Source organism: Muntiacus reevesi, chromosome 10, assembly GCF_963930625.1.
Source record: "Muntiacus reevesi chromosome 10, mMunRee1.1, whole genome shotgun sequence".
In the NCBI taxonomy this organism is placed as follows: Eukaryota; Metazoa; Chordata; class Mammalia; order Artiodactyla; family Cervidae; genus Muntiacus; species Muntiacus reevesi.
In genome coordinates, this window is record NC_089258.1 from 66,726,124 (window position 1) to 66,746,741 (window position 20,618).

Here is a 20,618-nt window from a genome sequence, read left to right on the forward strand (position 1 = left end):
AAATATTTCAGTATTTTCTCATTGTTTTCAAAATAAAGTTCAAACTTCTTAGAGTGCCATTCATGTGATCTTTCTGTTTGCTCTCTGCCTAGTTTTTACCCAGTTCCCTGTAAAATGTCCTTTTTTCAGGTTTAAAGTGGCCATTTCCTCTCTCATTTCTTTTCCTTTGGTTGCTTCCTTCTTCCCCACCCTTTATCTGAGTATCACCTGTTCTTACTTTTAAAAGTCTGCACAAGTTTCCCCTCTTCCAGGAAACCTTCCTTGAACTACGATTAGCCTGCTTCTTATTTATCCCCTTTAGACTTCTTTAAACTCTTTATAGCACTCTGTAAGACTCATTTCCTACTCTCATCATTGGTTTACTTGTTTGTCTTGTTTAACAGACTATTATTCCTTGAGTTCAGAAATGATAGTCTTTTTCAGTTTTGAATCTGGCCTATAGGTCTTTCAAATAAATGTTTTTTGATTAAATTAGTGACTTTTATAGTTAATTCCATAATTTCAGTTACTTTGCTCTTGATTCTTAAGGCATTTTGAGGGTATGGGTCGAACCATTTTCTCAAAAGGATCTTAAATTGACTCACTCACTTCCATATTGCCACCTAAAATGTTTAATAAGGGTAGATTTTTTTGTCTTTGGAAAGATAAGAACCTTATTTGCTAGGGGATTATAATATAGATTTCAAGCTGTCAATCAGTTGAAGAATCTGGGATGTAATATATGGAAATTGGAAAGGCAAACTCTTATTGTGAAGCAAGCATTCTAGCTTATTCACATGTATTGTTCAACCCATGATTTCATTGGTATCTAAAATTCCTTTAGGAGAGAATAGATATTTAACAACTTTTTCCTGATTTGAAAATTACTACTTACAGTTTCTAGATTTTAATAAAATCTTAATCCAAGAATCAAGAGAAATGTTTAAACTAAAAAAAAATTGCTAATGAAGGGTTATAGAATTTAAACATGTGCTTAATGATCCTGAGATGTCCTTAAAATACTTGCATCAGTATTCCACATTCTGTAGCAGAGCAAACAAAATGCAAAGAAATTCATGTTTATAAGTGATAAGATTTTAAAAAGTAATTTAACCTTATTTCATGATAGAATTATAACATCTTAATCTAAAATTTTCTTTCTTATACATATATATGTATATGCACTTAATATTTGCCTTCATATAACTATTTGTTTAGACATTTTATGTAATTATTTCTTTAATGATATAGCAAACTGAGTCAGCATATTATAGCTGAATCATGGTCCTAGCTGTTCTTTTTATTCATTCAGTGAGCAAACTCTATATTATTAAAATTCCTTGTCCTTCAATTGTGCTGGCAAAGACTTGCTTTTTAGTTCTTGAATGCCCTAAGAAATCTGTGTTGAAAATTCTGAAGTATATACCTATTTTCAGTCTTTGGTATGTTAAGCAATAGAATGGAAAAATATTATCCACATCTTAATAGATGAATGTCTGCTCATTCTCAGAGACCCTAGTCTCCTTTTAAAAAAAATATTTTTAAGATTTATTGTTTTTAAAATTTGGTATTGAATTTGCATAAAGTGTAGATTGCAGCATGCTAGAATATTATTGTCATTTATGAACGTATTCAGGGGTTTTTAGAGCACTGCCTCCAAGGGATGCTTAGCATTTGGTACGTAGTTCACGTATTTCTAGTCTACAGACTTACCCTATTGAGGCAAAGGCTTCATGATCCTGATTTTTTTTTCTACTGCTATAAAGCTCAGCAATGGTAATTAATGGTTGTGTGGGTTGTTTTTTTTTTTTGGAAAAAAACTTTCCATGTCATTAATATAAAATTGAGGATTTTTGAAGACTAGTAATTTGTACCTTTAAACAGCCACATTATTTTGCTTTTGTCTCAGAATGTATTATGCTTCACAAGTATACTGTGACAGTCTGAATAGAAAAGGGGGGAGGGGACATTGTCTTCAACTGGCATGCTGTTATCAGAGGGAATGTGTTTCTGGACACGAGATTTAGCATTCATTGGTCGTCTGAAGAAAGCTATTTCATCTGAGGATTGGACAAGAAGCTGCGTCAATTTGCTGCCCGTCTCCAAGGCACTGGTGATGCTGCCTTCACAAGCTGGCTAACGTCACGGCTCCATCACCCAGCGGGGTGTGGACTCTCTTTTTCTGTTCTTCTCTATTTAATTCTCTATTTGCTGCCTACTGCATTTCTTAATCTGTCTTCTGCCAAATGCTAACAGCATGATATTTTGCAATCATCTAGGTGAATACAAGAAAGACGAACTCCTAGAAGCTGCTAGGTAAGTGATTCCATTCATTTTAAGTGAGTGTGAGGCATTTAAGGGAGAAAAGGGGGAGGGCAGGTGGAGGACTACGAAAATTAAAGCATGTCATTGTCTTACTTGGGTTTTAGCAGTAATGTAGATGAGACCTTATACTAAATCTTTGTATACTTTATTTTGCACAGTTAGTGTATTAAATGAGACTGTCTTTCAATGTGGTGATGATTGTAAGGTTAATTTTATTTGGAACATTTCTTAAGGTACCTGCAAACCCGAGTTGCCCAGCTTTTCGGTTCATATTCTAGGAGTATTTAAATAACTATATCTGTATTTTTCTCTGGAAATTTTTCTAGCCAAGCTTGAATGAGAGGCATAAAGTAAATGTTAAAATTCTCATCCATTTTCTTTTGTTCTTGGTCATTTATAATTTAATTGATTAGCTTTTTAAAACATTTTGTAAGTATATTTAACTCCAGTGTTTTAGATCACTTATCAGACTAAAGTTTGTTTGTAATTAAGAACATGACTTTATGCAGATAAACAAAAGAAATAATAATGTAGAAAGCTCCCTTATCTAAGATATACCACTATATGATGATTAACAGGAATTAATTAGGAATATATTGATTGAATTGAATTAAGTATAGCAAAAGACATTCATTCAGAACCATATAAAAGAAATCAAAGAAGTCATATGATTTTCCATCCTGTTGTGAAAAATATCCATAAATATTCATAAGAAGCACTGTAATTTTATAGGAATTGACTTACTACCTTTTTGTAGGAGTGGTAATGAAGAAAAACTAATGGCTTTACTGACTCCTCTAAATGTGAATTGCCATGCAAGTGATGGGCGAAAGGTAAGTCATTTAAGATGTAATATTCCCCTTCAGTGATTTCTTTTTGCTTTACAGTTAAAATTTTTGAAGTTGGCATATATATGTGTGTGTGTATACATACATACACACACACATATATATGGCTGCATTTCACTGGCATCTTTTCACTGTAAATTAAATGCTGTCGTATCTGTTATTGGCAGTTGTGACATATTCATAGAGCTGGTGAAGCAAGGATTTTAAGCATCTTCTCTTAAATGTCAGACACTGAAAGTTATTTGTTAAATGGAACTGCAGCTTTTTTGGTGATAACAGTTATAACAACATATATTATTTTCTGTGTGTGATGATGAAAATTAGAAATTTTTGTTTATGTCCTAATTACCCAGCTTTGTTAGGATATACGTATTGTTTGTTTCTTTCTGGCAGAGGAAAATTTGTTTACTAGATAACCAGTACTTTTTCAGGCTGAGAAAATGCTAATGATTTTTCAGGTCTGTTGTAACAGCCCTGCTTTCCCCCCCCCAACATTGGCTAAGTTTTCGTTATTATATATTGAAAGAAAGTAGATTAGAGCAGTGAAAAATACCTGTATTAATATACACTTGTCATAAGGTAATATATGAAATGTGCAGTTGGTATCTTCATTCTCTGCTTCGTATTCTTGCTGAATTTAAAGTGAAAATGTAACCCTTTATATAGCCTTTGGTATTTAACTGCAAAGTTTTGCAGTGGTTTACCTAAAAGTACTTTGTACTATAGTCTTTTTTAAATGATGATTAATTTTTTAATGTTAAACGATGGCTTTTATATTTTTAAAACCTAAAACAATTTTAAAGTACACTGTAGACACTGAAGAAAATTATCTTGTACCTAATATTTAAATAATTAACTGCTTTGGAATTATTTATATAAAAAATATGCTATGACTGGTATCAGAAGGATGGTACCCCCTTAGAAATAATGAGCTGTTTTGCATTTTAAAAAATCATTTTTCTCTGAATGATAATTTTATAGATTAAAATTATTCGGCTTTCCTTGACTGCCTTCACACTCTTATCCCTATTCTAATGAAATTCATATAATAGTGCCATTGAATTGAATCCTTCTGAGTATATGTTGTTATTGAAGATGGCTTGAATATTATTTCACATGGCCTAACATTTACCCATCTAACATGTCTCCATTTATCTCTGAATAAATGGAGAAAGACTTCTACTTTCCTGGAAAGTTAAACTATGTATAAATTAAGCTATAAATTAGCAAAGATTTATTCAGTACTATGAATGACTTTTGGGAGATGTTTTCAAATAACTGCTCATTTTCTCTTCAATTTTGAAGTTGCTTTGGAAATTTTAACTTTCTTGAGTTACTTTGAGTTCCATGTTTTGTTTGGATCCTCCTAGTAGATAGGTGACTTTTATCACTATGCAGAAAAAGACCGTCTTATCTGTAAGTGCAGCTATATCTTAAGGCAGAATTCTCTGAGAACCCAGCCTGCTTCAGTTTCTCACAGCCGTTTTAATATTACAGAATTGATGTGAGATTACTGTAACAAGAGTCAGTTTCTATCCCAGCCTTATTTCTCCCTTCCTCACCCTTATACCTTGACAACCCCATTTCTGGCTCAGTAAATTATAATAATTAAGGAGCGTGAACTCTGATAACTAACAAATTACTTCTTCTCTCTGCCTCAACCCTACACAAATAGATAGAACTTCTTTATTTTTCCTTCTCCCCAAAGGAGGAAACCGTTTCCTTATTCCTGTAGCTAAAACTAATAACATTCCTCATTCAAATTCCTATGGTTCTTTTTCTGTATTACTCTGTGGCATTTACCACAGAGTTCTTGAATTGTAGTTATTCATACATATCTTTTTCTTCTACTCATATATTAGCTCTCTTTCGTACCAGATCATGCCTGGCACTTTGCATGTAAGAAGCTTAGGCTATGAATATGCTCCCCAATGAACATAATTTTATCCTTCGGGTGAAAAAAAATCATCTGTACTCTGCCATATAGGAATTTAACTCAGAAGTATATCAATGGGAAATTGTGTGTTTTCTGTTACTATATATTATTACTAGTATTATTTTGTTAATTTATTTTTGAGTAATTATAACACAGGGGAGAATTATATATCTTAAGAGGTAGAACATTTTAAATGTCTCAAATATTATTATTATACTGAAGGTCTCGTAACATATAAATAATGCAATTTTCCAAAATGTGCTCCTATACTTTTTTAGATTATCGATTTTCTCAAAGTATCTGGAAAAAGAAAGTTAAGACTTAAGCATTTATTAGGTTTTGGTGCTATGCATAAAACATAAAAAAATCATTCAATATTGTTCATCGATATGCAAAATGCAAATAAAATTTCATGATTAGAATTGAATAATGTGCATATTTAAATATTACCCTACTTTATGACACAAAGCAATTCTTATTAGATGGACCACTTACACTGAAGCCATAGAATGGTAGATAATCTAGGTGCTGAGGGAGGCTGGGAAAAGATCCTTTAGTTATGAAAATCTCTTTGTTTTCTTGCTGTTGATGTCTAGAGAATGTATAGGCAAATCTAGCTGCTAAATTACGAGTCTACCTGATATATTCAGTATTTTTCCAGGCCATTTAATTCATTTGTTTATCTAGAATTAAGGAAGTCAGATTGTATATTAACAAGAGGACACAGGTGTTTTACGTATGTAGTAAGGTATATGAAGTTTCATTTCTTGACTTTGCATTTTAGAGCACAGTGCAGAATCAGATTCAGTTTAAAGGTTTTTAAATGACTGTCTTAATGCTTAACTGAATCTTTGGTTGGCTCTGTTACTATGATTCCTGGTTTGTAAATTTTAAAAGCCCATGGAAATGTTAGTTTTGAAATGTTTTTAGAAAAGAAGTGTTCCTTAAACACTAACTAGTAGGTGGAGAAATTGCCAAGTTATATGTGGGGGTTTTAGACTTCAGTATTCCTTTTTCAAGTAATATGTGGGCTTATGCAATGACAGTGTAAATTTTAAATAGTCCCCTAATTCTATACTGTGACTTGATGATTATCTAATTAAGTAATAATCTGAGCGGTTAAAGCTTTTATTTCCAACAGACATTTGGTTTTCTAACTTGTAGAGTCTGAAAATAGTGAATAAGGTTTTAAGTAATTTGTATTGTTATATTTTGTTTTATTTTACATGTAAATCAAAGCAGAGCTTGACTTCTCTAGAAATTTCCAGTTGTTGTTGTTGTTTTCCCTAAAAAGCAAAGGCAAAAAAGTTTTTAGTGATGTTTTGTTTTAAAATGCTACTTTCATTTAATTATAGGTGTATTCTAATACTGGCCATTTTAGAAACATAGGGCATTGATATAGTTAGACATAGCATTCCAGTTTCCTATTTTGAATTGTAATGACCAGGTCCTTGAAACAGATTGCTTCCCTTCTATAATTCCTGTATTTTTGAACTTATGTTTCTTGTCCTTTAATCTCCCTTTACAGCATTTTCTGTCAAGATCAGAGGTTTTATTAGCAGTTATCCAAATATTCAAGTCTTGTTTGATATGTAAATTTAAGATGGTGGTCATCTTATTTTTCAATATTTTTATAAGGATTTTACAGTGCATGAAAATAAATAATTGAATACATCTCAAATTATTCCAACACTCAACCCTTTTCAGAATTCTTTTAGGTCTCTCTGTGTCCCTTTCCTGATTGCCTTTATCCCCTTCCAAAATAAATATCCTAAATTTATCCCCTCCTTATAACAAGGAATAGGTTGGAGTTTGACATTACTGTATGTATTCCAAAATATGTATCTTTGCATGCATTTTCTATGCCTACCATTGCTATAACTGTACATCACTAAATATTGAAAGTAAGTGAAGTTTGGTTGGAATTTTTATTTTCATTATTGTCAGTGTGATTTCTGGTGGTTTCTCTCTGCTCCTTTTCTTCATTCAGTCAACACTCGATACATACCATGTATAGGTCACTATTCTAGTGTCCTGGGAGCTGTGTATTTAATATTATTGGTTCACTCGGAGTTCAAAATTGATGGAATGATTAAGATACTGTCCTAGACATTGAAGCCAATGCCTAAAAATGTGATTCCTTTTGCTGTGATAGAGTTATAAAATGTAGATTTGAGGTGAGGGTTTTTTCCCTAACACTTTTATTTTGAAGGCATTAGTATTTAGACATGTATGCTCTTCTGTAAGAAACGACAAATTTAGATGAAAGACAACTGGAGAAGCATGTTTTAAATTCAGAAAGATTACTGAAGGTTTTCTTTAAATGTCAGATTTCTACTATGTAAATGTTTGCTTCCATAAAATAGTTAATAATGAATAAGACTCTGGAAATGGAGAAAAGTAAAGTGTTTAAAAGCTATTTTTTAATGGAGATCAATCAGAAATAAAATAGAGTTTAATACCATCCCTCGAAGATACCATAAAAAACTGTGTGATAGAGTTGAAAGAGCAAATAGGCTTTGAGGCCAAACAAATGGATTCTGTTCTCTGCTTGTCTGCTTTCTAAGCGTGTGGCTATGGCACTGCAGTTTCCAGTGTATTCTTTACCAAATAGGGATAATAATGCCCATTCCACAAGACATTTGAGAGGATTAAATGAAATTATGTGATTAATATAACCCACAATAGAACCTCAGTAAATTAGATCCCCATTTCTTTGATACATTTTTTAAAGCTTTTCAACATATTTAGAATGGACATATACATACTTTTGGAGCTTCCCAGGTGGCACAGTGGTAAAGAATTCACCTGCCATTGCAGGAGACTCAGGGGGTGCAGGTTCAATCCCTGGGTTGGGAAGATCCCCTGAAGAAGGAAATGGCAACCCACTCCAGTATTCTTGCCTGGGAAATCCCATGGACAGAGGAGTCTGGCAGGCTATAGTCCCTGAGGTCACAAAGAGTCGGAGATGACTGAGTGAGCATGCACATACATACTTCTGAGTACTTTAACAGTCCCCAGTTCTCCACTTAAATTGTATATTATCCAGGCTCAGTTCTAGGTGGCATTTGAATAAAATGTAGGTTACCAGGTAATCTGTAACACATTCAATTGAATTAATTATCTTGAAACTTGGTCTTTGTTTCTTGCCCACCCCATATCACATATAATAAATAAATTTATTTTTGCAGATTATAAATTGAGAAATGTGTTCTTAAGACACATATACCCATCTTAAGAATATCTTTATTAAAAATTAATATCTGGCTGAAAAATAATGCCATGATGTTCATTTGAATTCCATAAAGCATATCCAGTGAGGTACAAAGGATAAATAGGATTAGTGCAGTGTTTTTGTATTCATACTTAAATTTTAGGATTATATGAATTTGTCATATTCTAATACAGTGTTCTTGATGAACAGCTTTCTCCTTCAGTGTAAGTCTCTAAATAGCATGTTGGAATGGATATTAACAATCCTCACGTTGTTACTTTGAAGATCTCTCAGTGAACCAGGCCTCTCATTATTTATCATCTTGACTGGTCCATTCCCACACAACCTGTGAACAACGACTGGGACTGTTTTGATGAATAAAGTTGAAGTGATGCCATGCCAGGTTTGGGACTAGCCCGTGGAATTGGCCTAGTAGCTGCAGTTTGTTGCTCTTGGAATGCTCTTTCTTAGAACCCAGATGCCACACCGTGAGGAAGCACAAGCAGCTGTGTGGAGAAGTTCATGGGGAAGACGAAGAACTGAGGCCTCTAGCCAAAAAGCCCCACCTTTTAGTGGCCTTTATCATTCTCCTCTGTTCTTGCCAAATCTTGATTTGGAAAAGGTCAGAGCTTGGTTAAGGATCTGAGTGACTCCTTTTTTTTTTTTTTTTTTTTTCTTTTTCTCTATGTTTCTTTTTTTTTTTTTTTAATTGAGGGCTAATTACTTTACAGTATTGTAGTGGTTTTTGCCATACATTCACATGAATCAGCCATGGGTACACATGTGTTCCCCATCCTGTACCCCCTTCCCACCTCCCTCCCCATCCCATCCCTCTGGGTCATCCCAGTGCACCCTGAGCACCCTGACTCATGCATTGAACATGGACTGGCGATCTGTTGCACATATGATAATATACATGTTTCAGTGCTATTCTCTCAATTCATCGCACCCTCTGAATGACTCTTAACTTTCCACATGTCCTATACTTTTAGCTTCAGTTGAGTGTCCAGTCTAGCCTCCGGGTGACACCATCCTAACACCTAGTTCATACCACACAGAGCAGAAGAACCACCCAAGTAACCTACCATTTTGGGGATTGTGTGTTATGTACTAGTAGCTAGCCGAAATACCCTATGTTAAAATATAACGCAGTGCCTGTTATATAACTCAATGCATATTATCTGTTGGGCAAGAAAGTTTGTGTCTTTTCTCAGGTGGATTACTAAAAATGGTTCTTTCATAGCTACTTGGAAGAACAAGTGAAATTTTTTAAATAAATCAGTGAACATATTTATTTCTTTTGATATGCTCACTTATTTTATAGTTATGTCTTACAATTTAAGATACTTTCCCCTCAGAATGCAAAAAAAAACACAAAAAACAAAATTTATGCACATCTTTTTGGGTCATGGCATTGTAGGAAAGAGCAGAACATTGAAGCTGAAAGACCAAGTTTTAAGTTAAAATCATTACTAACTGTGATTGTGGCAAGTTCTTTATATCTCTGAGTTCTCAATCTTTCAGCTTAAGAAATGACAGGTTTGGGCCTCATGAACTCAGATTTACCTTTCAGCTCTAACATCTTAAGATTTTTATGTGTTTTGTTGTTTTTCATCAGAGTTAATAATACAGGATTGGATTATGTAAGAGTCAGTAGTGTTACATGAGATAAAACATACCTGATATCTAGAATAAAGTTTACATACAGCATTTTTCACCTTTAAGAAAGTCTTAGTGTTACCTGAGGGCACATGTGTATATCCCTGTGGCTTTTAGTGGCCTTTATCATCCTCCTCTGTTCTTGCCAAATCTTGATTTGGAAAAGGTCAGAGCATTTTTTAATTTCCAGCTTTTCTGGCTCATAGTTTAGATGTTGCTTGGGATTATAGGAAGGTCAAAGTGCAGTTAAGTCTGCATGAGGGAACTCTTCAAATACTTTAATTATGTATCTAATAGAATCACTTCTTTAAAGTACATCTTACTGAGTAGTGCGTGTCGTACTGTAAGGCAGAAATCAGTGAGAGCAAGTGTTCTTGCCTGCTGGTGTTGGGATATACTGTATAAAATCTTTATGCCTGTGTATATCCATTTTATAACAATAAAGGCTTGAAAATGCCCTCTTTATTTTTCATTAGGGAATCACTTCTACTAAAACAGTCTCTATTTTGTCACGCATGACATCTCTACTGGTGAGGGTAATTAGTACCCATGCCAACCATGTTTTGTTTCTCTCTTTGAGAAAAAAATTATTAGTAGAAAGGGATATGTGTAAAAAAGCAGGTGGTAAAACGGGAATTCAGTTTAGCTCAGCTTAGCCACCCTCTTCTGAACTTTGGTTTCTTCTATATGCTCACGCTAAGTCTCTAAGTCGTGTCCAACTCTGCAGCCCCGTGGACTGGAACCTACTAGGATCCTCTGTCCTTGGGATTTCCCAGGCAAGAATATCAGAGTGGGTTGCCATTTCCTTCTCCAGAGGATCTTGCCGAGCCAGGGATCGAACCCACATGTCCTGCATTGGCAGGCAGGTTCTCTACCAGTTAACTACCAGGGAAGCCCCTGATTTCTCCTATAACTCATATCCAAAAGACCCAAGTTTCCTGCAGTTTTCAGTATAGACGAGTTGAGGGATTAAAAAAAAGGAGTGAGTACGAAATCATTTTGCTATGAGTATGATTCATTATTAAAATTCAATTTAGAAGTGAAATTACAAACGTGACGCTTCAGTATAGCCTTGTAAGAATCTAAAGTGATTCCTCTGTCTCTCCAAACGAACCAAACTTTATAGGGTAGGTTAAATTACAACTCAGCAGTAGCTTGAAAAACATCCATCTGGCAGAGTGTTAAGGGAATGGGAGATTAAGAAGAAACACAGAAGGTCACTTTAATGCTATTCCTAGTTCCTCAGTAGTGGAATTGTCAGTGGTGTTATTTACATATAATTATTTATCAATTACTACATGATAAAGAGATTTTAAAATAGTTCTCTGATGATTATGATTGGTTATGATCTCTTTGGCCTTAACTCTTCAGTTAATATCACTTGAAGTAGAGTGTTCCCCCATCAGCTCCTAAGTCCTTTCAAGTAAAGGGTGAACCTTAGTCTGTGAAAAGGCTTCCTTAGTTACAAAGAAAGTCTGGTTTCAGAAACTCTTCTGACCTAATGAGAGGCAGCAAAAAGTGGAGACTTCATTATGGATTGAAGAACTTTGATATTAACTGTAGCTTTGGATTGGTATTACGAGAAGCAGTTGTTTGGCCATCATATAAAAACAGTGTATAACAGTTCATTCATTGTGTACCACCATCTGGTCCCTCAGTTAGCTTGGGCTGCCATAGCATAGACTGGGTGGTTTAAACAACAAAAGTTTATTTCTCCCAGTTCTGGAGGCTAGGAAATCCAAGATCAAAGTGCCAGCATGGTCAGTTTCTGAGGAGGGGATCTCTTCCTGACTTGTGGAGGGCTGCCTTCTTGCCAAGACAGAAGAAGAATTCTTGGCTGTCTGTTAATAAGGGCACCAGTCCTATCTAGAGGGCTTTTACCCTCATGACCTCATCTACCCTGATTACCTCCTGGAAGTCCTGTCTCCGTCTCCTGGAATATCCCGCCACAGTGAAAGCTGGGGCTTCAACATATAAACCGGAAGGGTGGACCTAAACATTCACCTGTTTTTTTTTTTTTGTATGCTGTCTTTTTTTTTTAAGTATAATAATTGCTCATGAAATCTCCCCACACACACAAAAGCATATTCTTCCATTCCTCAATTCCTCAATTAATTTAGAATTATAAAAGGAAATTTCTAAAAGTATTAAGAATCTAAATAATATTCTTTTTTAAGAGAAGACTATTTTCAGTGACTGATAAAATGTCCTCTGATAAAAATGGCATCAAGAGTAAAACTTTAAAAACACCATAAATACCATGCATGATTATTTGAAATACATATTTGGGTAATCAAATTAGTAAATTTGGAAATTGACTAAATATTAAATACTTTATATGTCGATTTTCCCTTTTGTAAAGATATTTTTATTTTTCAATACTAACATGATAATCCCCTACTCTGAATACCATAAAAATGCCCATTAAAGTTACCTCCTAGTTTCTGAGAGGGCTCAGAATTGAGTAAGGACAAGGAATCACTTCTTTTTTTAAGAAGTCCTACAGTTTTGGGAACCCTCCTCCACAGTTGGTGGCTATGTAAATTGGTGCAGCCACTATGGAGAACAGTGGCTTGGGCAGGAATAGAGCTAGAAATCTTTGCACCTGGCTGCCTCTGGCTGCTGAATTCATATGTGCAAACTCAGAAATGACAGGACTTGATCACTGAAGGAACTTTGAGGTGACACTATGTCTCCCAAGTCCTGAAGCTCTGGAGACACTAAAATCAGCTAAAGGAATTTCTCATTCTCGCAGTTTATATAGTTAAAATGACTCCCTAAGGGTCTAAGGTGAAATGATTTCCCCATAAATAATCTTTAAATGAAACTCGGTGGATCTGTTGAACTTTCGTTAGAATCTTTGATGTTTAGATTTGAAAACCTGAGATTGTAAATATTAATTACAATAAGGAATTCAGGTGAGATTCGAATAGTCCAAAAACTTTTCTTTTGAAAAGTATAAAACATCAGGCTTCTGTCAGACCACACAACCTGATTTCCATAAAATCTGCCAGCTATTTCTTATTAAACAATGCAAAATTAACATTGCACCCCCTGAAACTGCTAAGCATTCTTTTTTCTTTCCCATACAAACCCTGTGAGAGGATGCTAGGAACTCATTTTCATGCATACATTTCAGTTCTTCTACTGGTTCTGAGGCTGGTAAAGAGAAACACAAATTTCTGGCTGTTGAAGAATCCCCTTGGAGTTTCCACAGTGATAACGTTAAGTTAAAATTTAATTAAGTTGGCATTCAGAGCTTTACCCTCACAAAGATTACTCTATGGATTACTTGCTCACTCTTGTCTGTTCATTTCCTTTTCCCTGTCCTTCTCTTCACATAACATACATACATAACACTTAAAGATATTCTTTTATAGTCTTACTTTAAAAAATAAACTTTTATTCTATAAGACAATTGAAGTACAGAAGTTTTATTGTATTAGTTATTTCATAAATTCTACAAATTTTCAAATGCCTTAGGTTCCTTCCTAAAGATAACTACATGTGTTACTTTGGAAAGACATTCTCTTTACAGCTGTAAAATATCAATCATTATTCTACCTCGTTGAACTTTATTTGGGAGAGGATTTAAATGGCAGCTAGTCCAACCTCCCAGTACAGTGTTGGAAGCTTCCCTCCAATAACTCTGATAGGTTGGCATCTCACTCTACTTGATCTGGCTCAACAGATCATCTTTGGATTTAGCACCAAACTTAGCATTTCACACTTTAAGGAGAGATATTGACCAGTCAGAAGGTGACCAGGAAGGTAATTTTAAAAAATCATTCTTTAAGAAGCAGTTGAATCAACTGGAGGGATTTAGTACGGGAAGAGACCAAATGACCATCCATTACAGATACATAGAAAAATCTAGCACTAGGAAAGAAGCAGATAAATTATCTTCTTTAATTTCAGTATTCTGTTATTCTTCCATGTCCTCTGATGCTTATTCTAAATCACTTCTTTTGTTAAGAAGTCCTACATTTCTAGGGAACCCTCCTACACTTTTGGTGGCAATGTAAATAGGTGCAGCCACTGTGGAGAACAGTATGGAGGTTTCTTAAAAAGACTAAAGTTCCCAAGTGATCCAGTAATCTCCCTCCTGGGCATGTATCCAGAAAAAGATAAAAACTCTTAAGTCAAAAAGATATATACACCCCAAGGTTCACAGCAGCACTCTTTACAATAGCCAGAACATGAAAGCAACCTAAGTGTCTATCAGCAGATAAATGGATAAAGAAGACATGATGTACATATACAATGGAATATTACTCAGCCATAAAAAAGAGTGAAATAATGCAATTTGCAGCAACACACATGGACCTAGAGATTATCATACTAAGTAAAGGAAGACAAAGAAAGACAAATATATGATATCTAAAATGAACTTATTTACAAAACAGAAATAGTCTAACAGATATAGAAAACAAAACCTTATTTACAGAACAGAAATAGTCTAACAGATATAGAAGACAAACTCTTGGGAAAAGCAAGGAGAGATATAAATTAAGAATCTGGGGTTAATAGATACACACTACTATATATAAAGTAGATGAACAGCAAGAACCTACTGTATATCACAGGGAACTGTATTCAATATCTTATAATAATCTACAATGGAAAAGTATATAGATATGAATCACTTTGCCATATGCCTGAAAATAACACAACAGTACTTCAATTTTTTTTAAAAAAAGAAAAGAAAGAAGTCCTACATTTCTGGGGCACTCATCCAATAGTATGTTACACTCTGAATATTGATAGGGTTTGATTTGAATGCTGAGTTGAGTCAGAACTACCAAAGCGATCCCTGCCCACCAAGAGCAATTTCCCGTCTCTCTCAGCCATACTCCTCCATTTCTGAACATCCTCTCCAGCCAAAGGAAAGGAAGGAAGACAGAGTGTGAGTTCTGAAGTCAGACTTCCCTGCATTTGATCTGACTCTGCTATTAACTTGCCGTATTAATCCCCATGTTTCTTAGTTTCCTTATCTGTTGTGTGGAGATAATAATAGCCTCTAGCTCTGGTCAATGTTTATGTAAAGTAAGCAAGTTAATACATATAATGCCCTTTAGTACATAGAAAGTACCCAGTAGGTTTTAGCTATTATTTTACCAAAATACTTTGTATTTTCAAAGTGTTTTTATATCTTCTATTTCATTTTCACCAGAAAATAACACTGTAAAGAAGCCAGTACTATTATTACTCTCTTATTTCAGAGATTGAGACTTACAAACATTAATATGTTAAATGCTCCTAGATTGTAGGAATAGTATGTCTTACTAACGAAAAGTAACAGTCTTGTTGTAGTCCACTGTGATGGGACTGTAGCTATTATTAGGTGCATTAGCTCCAGGCACTGCCCTTTAGAGAACTGCTGACCGAGCGTCCCTGCATCAGAGAAAAAGACTCATAATGGGAAAGAAAACATTATTATTAGAAGATCTAATAATGTGTGGTCTGTAGAAAAGAAACAAGTTAAAGGAGATACTTGGGAAAGAAGTGAATTAAGGTATCTTTTTAAAGTTTTATTTCTACTTTGGTTCATCAGTTTTCATTCTGCAGATAGTTTTTCTCTTTTAAATTATTTTTATAATAGCTCAAGAGTTGAGAAGCTACAAGGAAACTTGTTATGGTACTACTTAAAATATCTATTCTAAAGACAGGTGTCAGTGATGAGATATTGTTATTTCCATGGACTCATGCCCATATTGATTCTCTGGCTTTTAATTTGGTTTGATCCTGATTTAAGTTTCACTGTCTCAAAGAACTTCTTAGCTATACCTCACACTCTATGCCTAAAGGAAATTTAATAAGCTCTGATTATGCAGTTATTATATCTTCCTGAGAGTTTTATATTAATGGCTGATACAATATTTTATTTGTAGAAGGGGCACACTGATCTGTCTTAACCAATGGTAAGTTCGAATGAGATGTGTTTTGTTAAGATAACCAGAACAGAGATGGAGCATTTACAAATGTCCATTTATATGGTGTTAGTCACTCAGTCATGTCCGACTCTTTGCGACCCCATGGACTATAACCTGCTAGGCTCCTCTGTCCATGGGATTCTCCAGGCAAGAGTACTGGAGTGGGTTGCTATTTCCTTCTCTTTATAAAGTGATGGTTATTAAATAATTATGGCACAGCTACACAATGGAAATACTATACAAAGAATAAGATGGACTTATATGTGCTAGTATTTTTAAAAGAAAAAAAAAAGCCAATTCAGAAGAATATAGTGTGATCTATTTGTGTGACAAGTGAAAGGATTAGTCCCTCAGTTGTGTACAACTTTGTGACCCTGTGAACTTAGCCCACCAGGCTCCTCTGTCCATGGAATTCTCCAGGCAAGAGTACTGGAGTGGGTTGCCATACCCTTCCCCAGAAGATCTTCCCAACTCAGGAATCAAACCCAGGTCTGCTGCATTGCAGGCAGATTCTTTACCATCTGAGCCACCAGGGAAGCCTTGTGTGACAAAAGCAACAGCACAAAGAACTCAGAGAAAAACAAACATACCTTCATATAACATAGAAAAATATCTCAGATGATACAACTATAAGCAGTGCCTATCTTAGGAAAGGCGTTTGTTGAGTAAAGAATGGCAACCCACTCCAGTATTCTGAAGTAGTGGACTGCTATCCATAGGGTCGCACAGAAGCGACATAGCATGCATGCATGCATTGGGGAAGGAAATGGCAACCCACTCCGGTGTTCTTGCCTGGGGAACCCCAGGGATGGAGGAGCCTGGTGGGCTGCCGTCTATGGGGTTGCACAGAGTCGGACACGACTGAAGTGACTTAGCAGCAGCAGCAGCAGTAAGTCTTACCTTATTGCAAATGCATGTGTGCCCTTGGCACACACACTCAGACACACACTATTTTCTGACTTGAGACAGGTCCAGAATCCAAGAGTCATTCAGCTTTAAGTCTGCCTAGAGTTGGGTTATCAACCATCCCAGTTTGCCTGGAGTGCGTGGGTTTCCTGAGACTAGGAATGGCCTGTGCAAACCAGGATGAAGTGATTACCCTAGCCTGAAAAATCCCAGAGGATTTCATCTAGGTCAAAATGAAAATCTTAATGAAAACCGAAATACAGTATACATCATGACGTTAGGCAACTCTCTGTTGACTTACATCATGGCTTCTCAGTTGTGGTTTTGTTCTTTCCTAGGGAATGCTTCATACATCACACAGGCCTGTGTTGAAATGTGGTATAAAATCTTTTACACAAATTCAAAGTCATATTCACCAAGCTGGATTATATGTATCCGCTCTTCTCTTTCACTAATGTAAATCAAAAGCAAACTATAACTTTCATTTCATTACTAGCATGAAGCACTGTGTTAAGCCTTCGAACATAAAATTAAAATACACTCCTCATTCTCAACAAGCTCACAATGGATTGGAGGAGACAGACACATAAATATCAATGTTTAACTGTGTTATTTGGTGACAAGTGTTAAAGTAAAAGATAGTGGCACATAGTTTTAGGACCAGTCTTTAGCAATCTTTTAAGTGAATACTTTTTGTTGCCATTAACAGTGATAGGAAATTCTGCAACCAGAAAAGAAGTGTGGGTACTTAGGTGTCCTAGATACCAAGGAGAAAAACATTTCAAGAAGGAAGAAATGATCACCTATGTCAGATGATGCAAATAGGTGAAGTAAGCTGATGGCTGAGAAATGACCATTAGGAAATAACTTCTAAGTGTGCAGGATACTCAATAAGGTGATAATAAGTAATAACCACCATTTGTTGAGCTTTTTCTTGTGTGATACTGTATTAGGTGCTTATTTATATAGTTAACTTTAATCCATAAGATAGTCTTACATGGTAGGAATTATAATTCTCATTTTATAGATATTAGAAGCCAAGGCTCAGACATTAAGAAATGAGTCCAAAGCCACATAGCTTGTAAATTTTGCAAAAGAGAAATGCAAACCCAAAACTTAAAAGTCTCTGCTCATCACTACTTCGTACTGTGCTGCCTACACTTCTGTTATAAAGTTGTGTCCACAATTTTTTATATACTTTTAATTTAAAATTTTTTTACATTTTTACAGTGTTGTATTGTTTTCTGCCATACAACAATGCAAATCAGCCATAATTATCATCCACAATTTTATAACAGAATTGTTGGTTGTTCCTGTTTTAGCTATGCATGTATAAAGTTTAGGATAAGTTCATGCATTATTGTGTGCTTCAAATCTGTATCATAAGAAACAAAGATAAATATACATATATGTTTCTTTTTTCTCTTATGGCCTGATTCCAAGAAGAAAACTTTGAATTATGGGATTTAAGTAAGGATTCTTTTTTGTATAAACATTTTACAATATAAAAATAGTAGTAATAGCAAATCTCTTACAGCAGAATAGTATTAAGATAGGTTTTTTGATAGAGCTCTATGTTTGCAGTTGTTTCATATTTTATCACTCTACATGTTTGGCTTTTAAAGTATTCACAACAAAAAAGTCTGTTTTAAAAGTAAATCTGAGGTATGCACACTGACAGGTTGCCGTGCTGTCCTGTCCACAACGATGCCTCAAATGTTTGGTTCTTGTGTTTGCTAGTTTACAGCCACCACAAAATTATCAAGTATCATGTGTGAGTAAATGGTCAGCTTTTTTTTTCCCCAAAACCAAAATTATACTCTGTTAATTATCCTAGCATTTAGAAAATTGCTCTTACCATTGTTTTGCCATTTAGTAGCTGAGGTGTAAAGTTGACACTGTGTGGTAACCATTCACTAGATTTAGTCTTGCATCATGTGATTTTAATTGCTTTCATCAGAAGATAGCATTTAGTATATAATGTTTAGTTGTAAATGTTTTTCTGGAGGAAAAACCCCTGGGTTCAGTAGTAGGAGCTTGTTCAAATTATCCTTTGTTCTCAATTTGTACTTTCTTTTTGCTTTATACCATTTCCTCAGATTTACTGCATGCATTTCACAGACTTTTATGTGCCTTCCAATGATACTATTTAGTTTGCATAATTAGCATCCACAGTAGAATGACTGCTGGAAAAGTTTCATCTAGCATGTTCAGCACGCACTGCCTACGAATTCATCTGCTCCCGTAGCTCATCTTTCTCTGCCTAGATGCCGCTATCATTTTGCTAACTGACACCGTCATTCTGTCTCTCCTAGATTAGTCCTGCAGGCTTCTAGTCAGGTCTTGCTGCCATCAGATTTGCCCTCCTTGTCCAGTCTATTTTCCATTGAGTGACACAGAGGGATCTTTCCAAAACTCCATTCTCAGCCCCATTACCGCCAGGGTATCATATAGGCACTTCAAACTCAATAAACTCGAACTTCACAGTCTTTCCCTTTCGGTTCCCTTCCCATCTCCCCTTTATCCCTCCCTCCATTTTTTCCTTCTTAAAAGCAAGCTTCAAAAGCAGCCTAACATCTGCATAGGGAGAGAATGATGAGAGAGAAGGCAGAAAAACATTTAAAGAAATAATAGCTGAAAGTTATTCAGATTTGGTGAATACTATACATAATAGATGGGAATACCAGACCACCTGACCTTCCTCTTGAGAAACCTGTATGCAGGTCAGGAAGCAACAGTCAGAACTGGACATGGGACAGCAGACTGGTTCCAAATAGGAAAAGGAGTACATCAAGGCTGTATATTGTCACCCTGCTTATTTAACTTATATGCAGAGTATATCATGAGAAACACTGGGCTGGAAGAAGCACAAGCTGGAATCAAGATTTCTGGGAGAAATGTCAATAACCTCAGATATGCAGATAATACCACCCTTATGGCAGAGAGCGAAGAGGAACTAAAAAACCTCCTGATGAAAGTGAAAGAGAAGAGTGAAAAAGTTGGCTTAAAGCTTAACATTCAGAAAACTAAGATCGTGGCATCTTGTCCCATCACCTCAGGGGAAATAGATGGGGAGACAGTGGAAACAGTGTCAGACTTCATTTTTTTGGGCTCCAAAATCACTGTGGATGGTGACTGCAGCCATGAAATTAAAAGCTGCTTACTCCTTGGAAGGAAAGTTATGACCAACCTAGATAGCATATTAAAAAGCAGAGACATTACTTTGCCAACAAAGGTCCATCTGGTCAAGGCTATGGTTTTTCCAGTGGTCATGTATGGGTGTGAGAGTTGGACTGTGAAGAAAGCTGAGTGCCAAACAATTGATGCTTTTGAACTGTGGTGTTGGAGAAGACTCTTGAGAGTCCCTTGGACTGCAAGGAGATCCAACCAGTCCATCCTAAAGGAGATCTGTCCTGGGTGTTCATTGGAAGGACTGATGATGAAGCTGAAACTTCAGTACTTTGGCCACCTCATGCGAAGAGTTGACTCATTGGAAAAGACTCCCTGATGCTGGGAGGGATTAGGGGCAGGAGGAGAAGGGGACGACAGAGGATGAGATGGCTGGATGACATCACCGACTCGATGGGCATGAGTTTGAGTAAACTCCGGGAGTTGGTGATGGATGGGGAAGCCTGGCGTGCTGTGATTCATGGGGTCGCAAAGAGTTGGACACGACTGAGCGACTGAACTGAACTGACTGAACTGAATACATAATAGATCCAAGAAACTCAGCCAGCCCCAGGCACTCACATATACCAAAAAAAGAAGAAAAATGTTCTACCAGGGTACATCACAAATCAAATTGCTTAATGTCTCTT

At 35.7% G+C, this 20,618-nt stretch overlaps 1 protein-coding gene across 1 annotated transcript in view; it reads left to right on the forward strand.

The window, feature by feature from the left end:
* TNKS (tankyrase) overlaps nucleotides 1-20,618 on the forward strand; it is a 154,260-nt gene that overhangs the window by 75,747 nt on the left and 57,895 nt on the right. The window contains exons 4-5 of the mRNA XM_065946583.1: nucleotides 2,259-2,295; nucleotides 3,062-3,137. Of these exons, the coding sequence (XP_065802655.1) occupies nucleotides 2,259-2,295; nucleotides 3,062-3,137 (113 nt within the window). The remainder of the gene's footprint in view (nucleotides 1-2,258; nucleotides 2,296-3,061; nucleotides 3,138-20,618) is intronic.